General features: G+C 36.7%; 1 protein-coding gene across 5 annotated transcripts in view; it reads right to left on the reverse strand.

The window, feature by feature from the left end:
• Positions 1-14,112, reverse strand: part of pdzrn3b (PDZ domain containing RING finger 3b) — a 307,213-nt gene that overhangs the window by 16,428 nt on the left and 276,673 nt on the right. For all 5 annotated transcript variants that reach the window (XM_043708359.2, XM_043708360.2, XM_087994458.1 and 2 more), the window contains 4 exons: positions 6,789-6,873; positions 2,843-2,941; positions 1,539-1,601; positions 747-848 (listed from right to left, as the gene is read on the reverse strand). In XM_043708359.2, the coding sequence (XP_043564294.2) occupies positions 747-848; positions 1,539-1,601; positions 2,843-2,941; positions 6,789-6,873 (349 nt within the window). The remainder of the gene's footprint in view (positions 1-746; positions 849-1,538; positions 1,602-2,842; positions 2,942-6,788; positions 6,874-14,112) is intronic.

Below are 14,112 nucleotides of genomic sequence, written 5' to 3' on the forward strand. Positions count from 1 at the left end.
GCTGCAAGAAAGCAGGATTACATCAAGATCCTAACCCATTAACCTTTCTGTAATGTTCCCAATCTGAATGATCCAGATTTTGCCTCCAAATCACTGACAAAGTTCTACCAATCTATGAAGACGGTTAAAAGATTTCTCAAAATGTGATAATATCCAATACGAATGCAGACAAAGTAAGAAAAAACAATACCAGCAACTGAAATGATAGTCCCTTCATGTTGGTAAAAGGGATACATGGACTTTAGACCTACAGATAAAAGTACAAATTCAAAACCTTCACCAGGAATTTTCTCAGGGCTTCATCAGCTGGTATGACTGTACCTACTACAAAATTATGGTGACTGATTACAAGAAGCCCTCTGGTAATTCCTATTCTGCGCTCATTCCTGTTTCTTTATGAGAGGGGACCGACAATAGACATTTTACAATTGACAATTTTTACACTGCTCAACATTTTAATTATTTTTAATTCACCCTGAACGATACTAATAAAAGAAAAAGTTTGATTGTGTTTCCTGAAAATAATCTAATGCATATAATATTATGTTTGTTTTTTATTTCCTCCTTAATTCTGGAGTTATTAAATATTCATTCATAACAAGTTCAACATATTGTGATCATCACAGAGATTTGCTAATGTAAGAGGGTAAATGCATGCACATTCAAGTGAGCTAAGTGGCAGTTGCATAAAAATTGTATATTTCATTGGTGACCAATCCTTTTGGCAAAAGATTAAATTCCCTTACCTGCATCTCAGGCCGTGCCAAAAGCAGAGAAATGTTCTTGCTTTCATCGCTGGTCAGCAGGGCCACAGCCTCCTCTCTGTTTTGAATCTCATTACCATTTATCTATAGAAAACATAGAAACGCAACTTAATTGACTTAAATATAATAAGTCTTGCTGTTGAAGAGGTATAAAGTTGACCATCAAACTGTGCAGCTTTTGACAAGTAACATAATTAATCTATTACAAATGATAGAATTCCAAACTAACTTGATTAAATAAAGTCAAAAACAAATATCTGTTTGTTCAAGTACTCCAACCTCAGTAATCCAGCAGATAATTCTAAGTGGCATTTGATGGACACATTTTTGAAAAATTACAGCATATAAAGTATGTTTGGTCTGATAATGTGGTTGATCTCAGCACAACTCCAACTCACGAATGAAAACGTAGGAGTCAGCCCCTGGCCATTTTCCCTCACAGAAAGAAAGACAGAGGTGCCAGCATATGGTGCTAGAATGGCAGGAACTACCATTTATAAGAATAGTAATTATTTTAAAAAGCGCAAGACACAAAGATAGAGTTGAATCATTGTATTTATCAAACTGCCCGACTCCTTTTCGACAACATTAACAATATGTAAAATGTACCAGGGCAGCCTTAGGACAATCTTCGTTGCAAAAACTTTGAATGTTCCTTGTAAAGTTCACTCTAAATGCATCACAATTGAATCACCACATTCAGATAACTTGTGGAAAATACAATGCATACATAAACAAAGTAAACAAACAATAGTAGAGAGAGCTGTTCTTTACCTGAATTATTCGGTCTCCTTCCCTTATGCGGCCATCTTTCGCTGCAATACTGTTGGGATCAATCTATGAGTAAAGAGTAAATGGTAAATTTCTGTTTTAATTTTTAGATGCCATTTTGCACAAAACAGCATTTAAGGCCTGTAGAGTAGGTGTATTGTTCATACTTCTTCGCCATGCTGTTCTGCAACTGACAATTTGTAGGTTTACCTGTTATTATTCAGATTTTCCAACTTTTTTGACAGAGAAAATAAACCTGGTAAATCAATATGGAGGTAATTATGTAGGCAAATTCACATCTTACAATTTTCTGATACCCCCTTAAATAAAGGCAGTTTTGGTTTATTTTTTAAGTTAGAAGTCCAATATGAATGAGGACATTCATTTCCTGCAACTTCATCAACAATTCTCTTGTGGGATATGGATGTCGCAGGCTCGGTCATCGTTTATTGCCTGTCTCTGGCTTCCCTTGAACTGGTGGTAGTGAGCTGCCTTCTGGAATGACTGCAGTCTATGTGCTGTGGCTGGACTCACAATGCCTTTCGCGAGGGAATTCCAGGATTTGTATCCAGCAATAGAGAAGGAACGGCAATATATTTCCAAATCAGGATGGTGAGTGACCTGGAGGGATATTAGCAGGTACCAGTCCTGCTCAGGTATTCTGACAAACAGAAAACCATGCACAACATGTTTTATTACAATAAAATAGCTAAAGCAACTCCTTCCTCTTGCTGGTATCATTCATTTCCAATGTGTTTGCTCACGTGGAACCCTGATATCAAACCTCATCGGGCAAGCCATTTTTAGCCTATTGCAGGTGAATTCGCATGTAGTACTGGTGCAGGATTTACAGAATCCTTTTAGTGCTTCGTATAATTGAGTCACATGGTCAATGGTGTGGGAGGAACAATTTAGTGTTTGATTAGATTGGATTAGGTTCCCCACAGTGTGGAAACAGGCCCTTCGGCCCAATAAGTCCACACCAACCCAGACCCATTCCCCTACATTCACCCCCAACTAATGCACCTAACACTATGGGCAATTAGCAAGGCCAATTCACCTAACCTGACATCTTTGGATTATGGGAGGAATCCAGAGCAATCGGAGGAAACCCAGGCAGACATGGGGAGAATGTGCAAATTTTGTGACTAATGCATGAAAGTGGAGTCAGGCAGGAAATAATGTTAAAACAAACCTCAGGATGTTCAACAAGAAGTTACACCCACTAGCTGCACAAGGTAAAGGAAATAATATTAAACGTAACAATGTTAAGTGAGGACTTAGTGAATGCAACATGTGCTTCTTACCTCACTTATGTATATTCCCAAGTCATCTTCGTCATCTGTTCTATAGCAAACTGTGAGACCAAGCTTGTCTTGACTGTGTAATCTGTACAAGTCTACTTCCTAATCAAAGACAAATTGAGAGAGAATTCAGCAAGGCATTTGAACCAAATTGAGACTTTTCACTCAAATTCAGATCAGATATTCAGCTCTGGTTACAATGCTTCAGATTTAATATTCCTTAGGTTGAGTTTCGCACAATATAGTGACATTGCAAGCACTCACATGAACCTATGCACCATGCAACAAAGATCTTGGTGGTCTTCAGGTCAGTTCATTCTAGTATGCCAGATTCATATACAAACTGCATTAATACAAAGATAACCGACATGTCCATAAATTTTGTATGGCATTCAAAAATGATGTCAACAATTAATGAAAGAAAAAAATGCATTTTTACCAATTTCAGATGCCTACCATTACTTGATGAGAAAGTCAGTGTTTTACTGTGTCAAAATGCATTCATTTTTCTTCAATTGCTTTCCAGTGTCTTTAAGGTAAGTCTGCAATAAATGTTGTTGAAACCTCACATTTTCAAGTAGTGACCCTGGGTTAGTGTGTAGAAAAAGTCTCTTTGATATGGACTGTATTTCATTTCCTGAATCAGCTCATCATAGAAAACACCTCAGGCTTCCAAATGCGTTAACCTTAAAAGGTAACATGACTTTGACAATTGATTTGAATTTTACCCTTTTGCATATACGTACATACATATCTATCTATGCTATATACATATATATATATATAAAATTGCGCTTTTCAACATTCAATTGGTGTGAAATTTGACTTCAGCAGGGCACAAAATTTGGATATCACCTCATTATGGAAAGTGAGCCTATGTAATTCTTTTAACAAGCCAAACATGTAAGAACCTGAAATTCAATGAGAATCAAAAAATATTTTTCTGCACATTATTGATGATCCCAAATAAGGATATATTTTCATTATTATTGTTCTCTATGTCAGTTCAGTTCAGGGTCATCTTCAAACATACATCTCTAAATCAATCTACACTGACAACCATTTATCACTAAACTTTCCTTATAATGTCAAATTTCCAACAAAGAGGGGCAAAACAATATTGTCTGTACAAACATTGTGTGTGTGTTGGGGGGGGGGGGGGGATGTCAGGCTTTAAATGAAACAACAACTTGGGACCTGGAATACAACATGTATCATTGAAACTGCGTTCCACAATGACAATGTAATGTCATGAGTGAATTGCAACTCAAGGAGTTGTAGTTAATGGGGATATGCCATGACCCTATTGAATGGTGGAACAATCTCGAGCGACTGAACGGCCTACTCCTGTTCCTATTTCTTACTGTTCCATGGTAAGAGATATCAAAATCATTTTTGCAGTCTTTAGCACATAGCACAAGAAAACTGATGCAAATACACTTGACTAGAAGGTGTGCGTACATCACAATTACTGATTTGGTGGTATGTAGATCACTGATTCTCGGACAGCCATCAACAAACTGAAAAATACATTATGATAGCTCTGTATGACCGCTGTCAGGCAGAGATAGTCAAACCAGCAATCTTCTTTCTAAATTTGCCAAATTTTGAAACTTGCTCAATAAGTTCACTCTTCCATGATACTTCTGCTATTTTTACATAAGCTCAAATCAATTTGCTAAGTGTTCTTTTTGAAACAACATAAATCATTTGTAAAATGGAAAGGGAGTATTACATGAGATTCAAAATCCAAATTATTAGCGATAATGCCAACTGCAGAAATGAATGACAGTTAGGAGCCTATTAAATGGGATAGAAGTTATTGTAGTTCTGGTGATAAAGTGGTAACAATAACCCAACGTTGGGGCTGTGAATTGCAATTTAGTTATTAATCAATGTTAGATAGTCATATTACTATCCAGCTTTCTTCTTTGAACTGCAGATTATAGACAACAGCTCAAGTTCCCATTACTTTATACCAACTATATGCAACATTTGTGGACCCTTAATTTAAAACGAATGTAAACAATCAATACAGTGCTTTATAACTAGTAAGCCAACAAACAAAATATATTCTGGAACCCTGACTTGGAATTTCATTGTGAATGTTTTTGTTCTCTACTATGATTGGTATGCTTCAAGCGGCATATATTATATTTTAAAACAAAGTTGCATTCCACAGCATTTTCTAAGTAAGCCAATCAGGTAGAATGAACCAACTTTGGAAATAATATTTCCCAATTCAATTCTTTATTGTCATATGTCTTCTAATTCTTGCATTTCATCCCTCTGAAGTAGTAATAGCAAATCACATTTAACTCCCCATGATTTCTGGACTATTTATTCTGCATTTAACAATGCATAATGTACAATAATTTTATGTACTTGCACATGTCAAATAAATTAACTTCAGTCTGTCAACATTTTCAAGTTTTTTTTTATGATATTGCAGGAATTGACGACTCGAGAAACCTTCATTTTAGTTTTTCATTTTTTTTAAGGTTTATGCGTTAACTTCAACTGACTAATTTCTGTCGAGCAGATGATACAGAATTTTAAGCTATGCAACAACATTCACATCTTATGTTAATGCCATATTATCTCTTTAGAAATGCAATTTTATAAATTATAAAGGAATTTAAATGTTAGAAATAAACAATAAAAACTACAAAAAGATATTTTGCCTATGCTTTCTTTCACTAAACTGTTGATTTAATACAGACATGTTTGCAGAAAATAGCTGTTCCTTACATTACTAACAAAACTAAATTCCATGCACGTTCATTGGAGAGAAACCCCATAAGGCTGACTTGATATTTTTCTTGCACAGTTCGACATTTCCATTACAGTAAATGGAACAAGTGTCTCTGTAGTCTGTTCAAAAGCATTTATCAACGGACAACAAAAAGTAACTGAGAAAGGTACTGGAGCTCTGCTTTGTTAGTACTTTGACCTCTCCATTGATCTTCGTCTTCAAGATTTGAACAAGCTTCTTTAGTGGCTCAAGCCATACTATCAGGGCATTAAGAGTTTCCCAATGCTCAGCTGTCTGTGTCATTGTGCTGCTCACCTTTAGCCACCACACAGTATATCAAAGTCACTATTATTAATGGTCTGGCATACATCAGCACAAAAGAATGAACAGCAAAAAGCTTCACTATTTCAAGCGTGATATTTTTCTTTTCATGTCGCATTAATTTTATAATTTAATTATTAACTGTTATAATTTCTGAGCTAATTTCAGCTGCTTTGATGTGTTGATGATATATGTTATCAAAATAGCAATTTTGAAATTAATGACCTGAAAATAGATACACTCAACTTGTTATGCAGTTAATGACTTTTGAAAGTGTACCAATTTACTGTGAAGTTAGAGTATAATGAATGCTTCACAACATAATAGGAAATGCCGAGTCAGAAGCTGAAGCTTAATCTTTCCAGAGAAGACATTATTATCAAAAGCTGCACAGAACAGGGTGGAGAATTATTAAAACTCATCACTTGCTCAAAGCATTCCACTGGTACCCTGAAGATGAAGCATACTTCAGCACCAATTTACAACTCGCAATATATTCTCAGTGGTGACATAATTAAAGATTCTGTTGATTATGCATTAGAAACGAGAAAATAAAAATCTTTGTTCTGTTTTACTTGAAGCCTTGACATGTTTTGAAGACATACGTACTTGAAATCTTTCTGTTTCAAAACAAAGTTTGTACTTTATGAAATAAATTACATATTTTCCTACCAATTATAGATCAACCATAACTGAAGATTTGCACTTAAGAATTATGATTGCATGTGGAAAAATGTTCAAGATGACTGAGTGTGAATGGCTGCATACATCAAAAAGGTATTTTACAATAAAGTGAAGAAAATCTTCCAAGTTTTAAAATACACTGTACTTGATAGGTTTTTATTCTGAATGACCTTCACAAAGAGAACTCACCTCGTATTCTAACTCTTCTCTGTCCATTTCAGTTTGCAAACCCAAGTAGTCATTTGGATCGTAATAATCCTGTCCTGATGGATGTCTACCGTGAAAACAAATGTGAATAAGATGATTCACATTTCAAATTAATGTTAGTCAAGTACCACAACAAAATAATTAGAAAAGATGGAAGCAACAGTAATGTAGACTTCAACACATAAAAGTCATAGAACCATTTATTTTTATTGCAATATCTTTTAACAACCAAGCAAAAGGGATTGAATTAGTCATAGTCCATCCAGGCTCTAATAGCTGAGAAGGAGTTTCAGCAGTCAATCATATGTTTTGTTTTTGTGCAGTGCATATTGCATTGCAACTTATAATAAAGCGTACCCCTGTCCTCTCTAAATCATCCTGCCTGACACAGCACACATTTGCTAGCTTTTCATGAAGCAAAAAGCACAAGAACATCTTGCAAATTAATATTTATCATAAAACACAATTCAAACAAAAAGGATCTGCAGGAAACCTGACTGCTGGCATTGCCCAATAATTATACTTCCCAAACAGAACACCATGAACATTTTTTTTATTGTGTGACAGAAATTCTCGTTAATTCAGACAAAGAGAGTTGAAGTCAAGGAATCTTTCAATCTCAGTGGGGTGACTCAGTCCAAACTTTAGTGAAACCCTCCTAGCAGAATTGTTGATCCTTTTATATGTTTGAGACTTGAGCAGTTTTGACAGGTCTTATTATTGAGGATCCCTTAGTTGTCTTTAGAAGGTAGAGAACAGCCTTCACACTGAACTGTGTCAGCACATGCCATGTTGTTGCTCCCATTATGGTGTTAGGTCACTAATTTCCTTGTGGTATAGTGCATAGGATTCAGTGCTCTCAGCACTGTGGCCTGGATTTAAGACTCAGTTACAAAGTGAGGATTAACACCACTTCTTCAAACACCACCTGCTTCGTCTGTGGCAATGTATGCAACTCCATCATCATGTAAAATCATCTCAGGATCCATAACTCAGCAGTGGAAGAAAGTCATTCTCGGTCTTGAGAGACTGCCAAAAAGAACAGGTCAGGGATTCCAAGATATTGATCCAGCATATTGACTCCTCTGAAGAATCATTGTGATCATATTAAAATATAGGTTTAATACTTCTCTACTGATTTGTGATCAAAATCCTCTTCTTTATGAACCAAAATAACACATCCTGAAAATTCAATTGTCTGTGTATCATGCAAACTTTGACAGTACTGACCAATTTCCTCACTGTCTTTGGCATTAAAATGAATGCATTAGCAGCTTTTCTAATTCAAATTATTTTCTTTAATGCATTGGCTATAGAAAAGCACCCAAGGTCTTTATCCTCTTTAAGTGCTATTTGCTGATTTGTTTGAGTAGAACTCCAATCCCATTACTCTGCTCCTTTTCACCACATTTCAGTATCACTTTAACATGTGACACAGTACCTCTGTCTGCTCTGAGCCAATGTAATTTCAATCAAATGTGAAGTACAACTCTTCCAGCTTTGTGGCCTGCACTATTAGAGCTACTGAAAGAATCTCTTCATAGGTCTGCTTTTTCAAAACAGTGTGTTATACTGAACAACTTTGTATGTCCTGCAGTGTTAATGCATTATCAATGGTCAGGTTTTCTGTTCTTTGTGAGAAAAGCTGGAAACCTTTCCCACACTTATAAAAATATCTTTTAGATTAATCTTTGTACAAACATTTCTATTTAAGATTTGTTTCACTGTCAAAAATATGGCGAATGCATGATGTGCAATTTTAAAATTATAATAATTAATAATTATTAACATAATTTAATATAACTTGCAAATTTAAAAAAATAAACATTAATTGCTGACAAAGAATCACCTATACATACAGCATTTTTTGTTTGGTACCATGTTTTAACTTTTCTGTGGAATCAAATGCTGACCACATAAACTTCAACATAACAGGACCGTCAGCATTAGGGAGCCAAATTCACATCAGGATATTGCTGTCATCCAGGATGTCATTAAATTAGCTCTTGTACTTTGCCTGGCTCAGTATCTTTTCCAAACCAGTGGTACATTAATTTCTCCATGAGTTGTTTAAATGAAATTACTTAACAAGCTGACAGAACTTAAAAATTGTATCCCGAGAGCCATTATGGAGAGAGAAATCTTTAAAATATCCCACTCTTACCTGCAATTTTGGAAATACTATGTTGAATATCGATTAACAGTTTCATACAAAGTTTAGCTTTTGATGCATATACTTGCGTGATTATAGCTTTTCTTCTGAAATCTCTCGGAAAACAATTTACAAGTTGTGAGAAAACACTGTGATCAACTTGACTGTGTCGTACTGAATGCAGTCTTGCATATTTGTTGTGTTATTTTTGTTTAATCACTAAATGTCAATTATATTTCAGGTCCTGGTGAGGCAGAATTACTGATCCCAACAACATGAGAAAAAACACATGTACCACAAATGACATGGTCACTGAGAAATTCCTGGTTAATAAGGGGCCCACTTTAATCATTTCAGCCTTCCCCACTGCTGGACAAATTAATTCCAATTTGTTCTGAATTTCTGAATGACCAGAAATATGCAAAAAAAAATCAAGGTGATGACGAGAGTCTAGAGACAGTATGTTCCTGCAAGGTAAAGGGCAAGGCTGAATGACTCGAGAAATTGGGGTTTTCATCAAGAACAAGAAGCAACATAAGTCAAGTACACACAGCAGGGACTGAGTGAATTCCTGAGTGAGTATAAAAACAGGAAGAATATACTCAATAGAGAAATCAGGAGGGGAGATAGGGGACCAGCGGTAGCTTTGGCAAATAGAGTTAAGGAGAATCCAAAGGGATTCTACAAATACATTAAGGACAAAAGAGAAACTAGGGAGAGAATAGGACCCCTTAAAGAATGGCAAAGCTGCCTATATGTGGAACTGCAGGAGATATGGTGATACTAAATGAGTATTTTGCACCAGTGTTTACAGTGGGCAAGGATATGGAAGACAGAGCATGTGGGGAAATAAATAGTGACATTTTGAAAAACACTGATATTAAATAGGTGGTGGTGCTGGATGAAAACGCGTAAAGGTGGAGTGCAGGTTCATAGTTCATGAAAGTGGAGTCACAGGTAGACAGGATAGTGAAGATGGTGTTTGGTATGCTTGCCTTTATTGGTCAGTGCATTCAGTGTCGGAGTTGGGAGGTCACATTGCAGTGAAAAGGACATTGATTAGATCACTTTTGGAATACTCATGCAATTCTGGTCTCTCTGACATTGGAAGGACATTGTGAAACTTGAAAGGGTTCAGAGCACAGTTACAAGGATTGCCAGGGTTGGAGAGTTTGAGCTAAAGGGAGAGGCTGAATAGGCTAGAGCTATTTTCCCCGGAGCATCAGATGCTGAGGGGTGACCTTATAGTGGTTTATATAATTATGAGGGGCGTGGAAAGGGTGAATAGCCAAGGTCTTTTTCCCAAGGATGGTGAGTCCAAAACTAGAAGGCACAGTTTTAAGATGAGAGGGAAAAGATTTATAAGGGACCTAAGGGGCAACTTTTTCATACAAAGGATGATGCGTGTATAGAACGACCTAGGTGGGTACAATAACAACATTTAAAAGGCATCTGGATGGGCATATGAAAAGGAAGGGTTTGGAGGGATATGGGCCAAATGCTGGTAAATGGGACTACATTAATTTAGGACATCTGGTCGGCATGGACGAGTTGGACTGAAGTGTCTTTTTACATGCTGTACAACTCTATGACTAACTGAACTTGAAAGTGTATCACTCGTCAGGTCCATTCTTCAACATCAGATCTTGCTTCAAACTAAACATGCGTAAGGCAAATCTCAGTGAACAGTCATTAAACAGAATTGCCTGTTTTCCCAAAGCATTGTAAATTTTGAATGAAGTCAGTGAACGTTCTTGGGGCCATGTGGTTCTCCTTGTTCCAAGAGGTTTCGTTTACATTCAAAATTCAACTTGGTCTTTTAGAAGCAAAATCAACTTAGGAAAAGGAAATGTTTAAATTTTCTTGCAATGTATTTTTGTCTGACTCTCTACCATTTCATAATTGTAGAAATGGTCAAATAATTGTCTCACGGATGCAACTGATTGGCATTGAGATAATTAGTTAATGTCAAAATTTAACTTCTATTTCTTTGCATTGTAACCCAAAGCAACATTCACAAGAACAGTTTCAAAAGACAAACATATGTATTGTGGAACAGTTTGAAAATAAGTTTTTGTTGCAAACGTTTCATCCCCTGTCGAGGTGACATCCTCAGTACTTGGGAGCCTCCTGTGAAGCGCTTCTGTGGTGTTTCCACCTGCATTTATAGTGACCTGTCCCTGCCGCTTCCGGTTGTCAGTTTCAGCTGTCCGCTGTAGTGGCCGGTATATTAGGTCCAGGTCAATGTGTTTGTTGATGAAGTTTGTGGATGAGTGCCATGCTTCTAGGAATTCACTGGCTGTTCTTTGTTTGGCTTGCCCTATAATGGTAGTGTTGTCCCAGTCGAATTCATGTTGCTTGTCGTCTGCGTATGTGGCTACTAAGGATAGCTGGTCGTGGCGTTTCGTGGCTAGTTGATGTTCATGGATGCGGATCGTTAGCTGTCTTCCTGTTTGTCCTATATAGTGTTTTGTGCAGTCCTTGCATGGGATTTTGTACACTACATTAGTTTTGCTCATGCTGGGTATCGGGTCCTTCGTTCTGGTGAGGTGTTGCAAGGACTGCACAAAACACTATATTGGACAAATAGGAAGACAGCTAACGATCCGCATCCATGAACATCAACTAGCCACGAAACGACATGACCAGCTATCCCTAGTAGCCACACACGCAGACGACAAGCAACATGAATTTGACTGGGACAACACTACCATTATAGGGCAAGCGAAACAAAGAACAGCCAGGGAATTCCTAGAAACATGGCACTCATCCACAAACTCCATCAACAAACACATAGACCTGGACCCAATATACCGGCCACTACAGCGGACAGCTGAAACTGACAACCGGAAGCGGCAGGGACAGGCCACTATAAATGCCGGAGGAAACACCACAGAAGCGCTTCACAGGAGGCTCCCAAGCACTGAGGATGTCACCTAGACAGGGGACGAAATGTTTGCAACAAAAACTTCCAGCTTGGCGAACAGAACCACAGCAACGAACACCCGAGCTACGAATCTTCTCACAAACTTTGAAGTTTGAAAATAAATTTTAAAATAAATAAATAAATGCATGCACTTGAAATAAATTTTGTTTATTAATTAGAAATGTTTCCAAAATTGCAGCTAAGAGTACGATATAATTTTAAAGAGTTCTCTCGGTATAGTGATACATTTTTACTAACCTCATTCAATTTTTTTCCCCAAATTATGGGTCTCCTGTTACATGAAAAGAAATTGAAAATGCTGTATATATTTAACAACACATAAAATTGAGGACTGTAACTTTTTAAAATCTGAAATGATAAATGGCGCTTATAAATTTTGCTCTTTCCTCAGTGAAATCTGTTCAGAAATGACGAGAACATACACTCACATGCTTCTGAGCATTTATACTATTAGCTAAAAGATCAATTTTCATCACCTTGCAATATATGTTTGGAAGGGAAATCCAGGAGGGAATATAATACAAATGATATAAGGCTGCAATATAAACCTATAAAACAGTTAGTATGATTAATGCTTTTCTATCCAATTTTCAAAGCCTTTAAGAGTGGATAGTGGATGAGAAAATAAATATTCTTTTGCACAAATATATTGAAAGGTCATTATACTGTATGGCTGCGTGAGATGTTGTACTTCACTATTTGTTATTCCTTGAGATACCTAAATATGCCAGATATTTAATCTTTATTATTATTGATACACTGAGAAGATAGCCAAGAAATAAATAGATACAAGCACATTTCTCTAAAGCTGGCTTTAAATTAAGGACATATTGATATTCCATTTAGTCCTCTCCGAGTAGGTCTCATACTTAAGGATGAAAACTAAAGAAACCATGTGTCCCATTGAAAGTAAATGTTTATTCATACATTCCAACTCAACCAAACATTCCAACTCAGGATTTTCTTAATAGTTGATTTTTGTTTGCCGAATTAATTGATCGTAACTCCCATTGTCAAAGCTACATTGGAGAAAATGCCCATTACCAACAGAAAGAAATGTGGGCAGTTTTCACAATGTACCTCTGAAATGATCCATGGCAACTTAGAATAATTCAGGATATGGTTGGGCATAGTGAATGCTTATTTGAGCTAGTGGTTTCTCATGCAATGTTTTGAATGAGTTATTAGACAGCAAAAGCAGAAATATTAACATGCTTGACTCCTTTTAATTTTGTACTGTGTATTTCATCTGTGAAACACTGACCCAGAATTAGCAGTTGTAATGACGGCTAACATATCAACATTGGCAACAACACTCTGAAACTGACAGTGTATTTTGACACCTGCATCTGCAGAATTAAACATGGAAATCCAGTCACTGGTGTCAGTGATTTGCTTGCTCCTCTCCTGAAGCAGATCTGGTAGGTTAAATTTGAGCAACAGTTTGATTTGATGGAAACCTCCTGTTTTTACAAGTTCACGGTTAAAGGTTACACCTTGTTGAATAAGGTGCAATTGGGTTTTGAAGGGCACTATACGTCATAATTACAAATTTAGATCAGAGTAATTATGCAGATGGTCGCACAGTGGTAATGTCACTAGATTAGAAATTTAGGTGTCCACGCTCATATTCTGCGAGAATGGGCTCAAATTCCACCACAATAGTTGGTGGAATTTACTTCAATTCTTTAAAATTATCAAATTATTAGGTAGTCTTGGTACGGTGAACAGGAAACTGATCAATTGTGTTAAAAATCTATTTGGTTCACACATGTACTTTGAGCAACAAATCTGCTAGCCTTTCCTTGTCTGACCCATATGTGACTCCAAACATCTTGTGATGTGGCTGACTCTCAACTGCTGTCAAGGGCAAGTTAGGAACAAACATGAAATGTTGGCCTTGTCAATACCATCCACAAACCCATGAATGGCTAAATTTTAAAAAAATTTCTATCTAAAAGCTGCTTCCTATTAGCAAGGGGGCAATATTTTCAAGTGAAAGGCTGGAGATTTAGAGGGGATTTGAGGGAAACCATTTTCATCCAGAGGGTGGTGGGAGTCTGGAATGCGCTGCCTGTAAAGGTAGAAGAGGCAGGAAACCTCATCAACTTGAAAAAGTACATGGATAAGCACTTGAAGTATCATAACATTCAAGGCTATGGGCTTAGTGTGGCAAGTGTGACCAGTGTAGGTAGTAGTATATTTTT

This window comes from Chiloscyllium plagiosum, unplaced genomic scaffold (assembly GCF_037043375.1).
Source record: "Chiloscyllium plagiosum isolate Xiang-an unplaced genomic scaffold, Cpla_swu_hap1 HiC_scaffold_14, whole genome shotgun sequence".
NCBI classification, from domain to species: Eukaryota; Metazoa; Chordata; class Chondrichthyes; order Orectolobiformes; family Hemiscylliidae; genus Chiloscyllium; species Chiloscyllium plagiosum.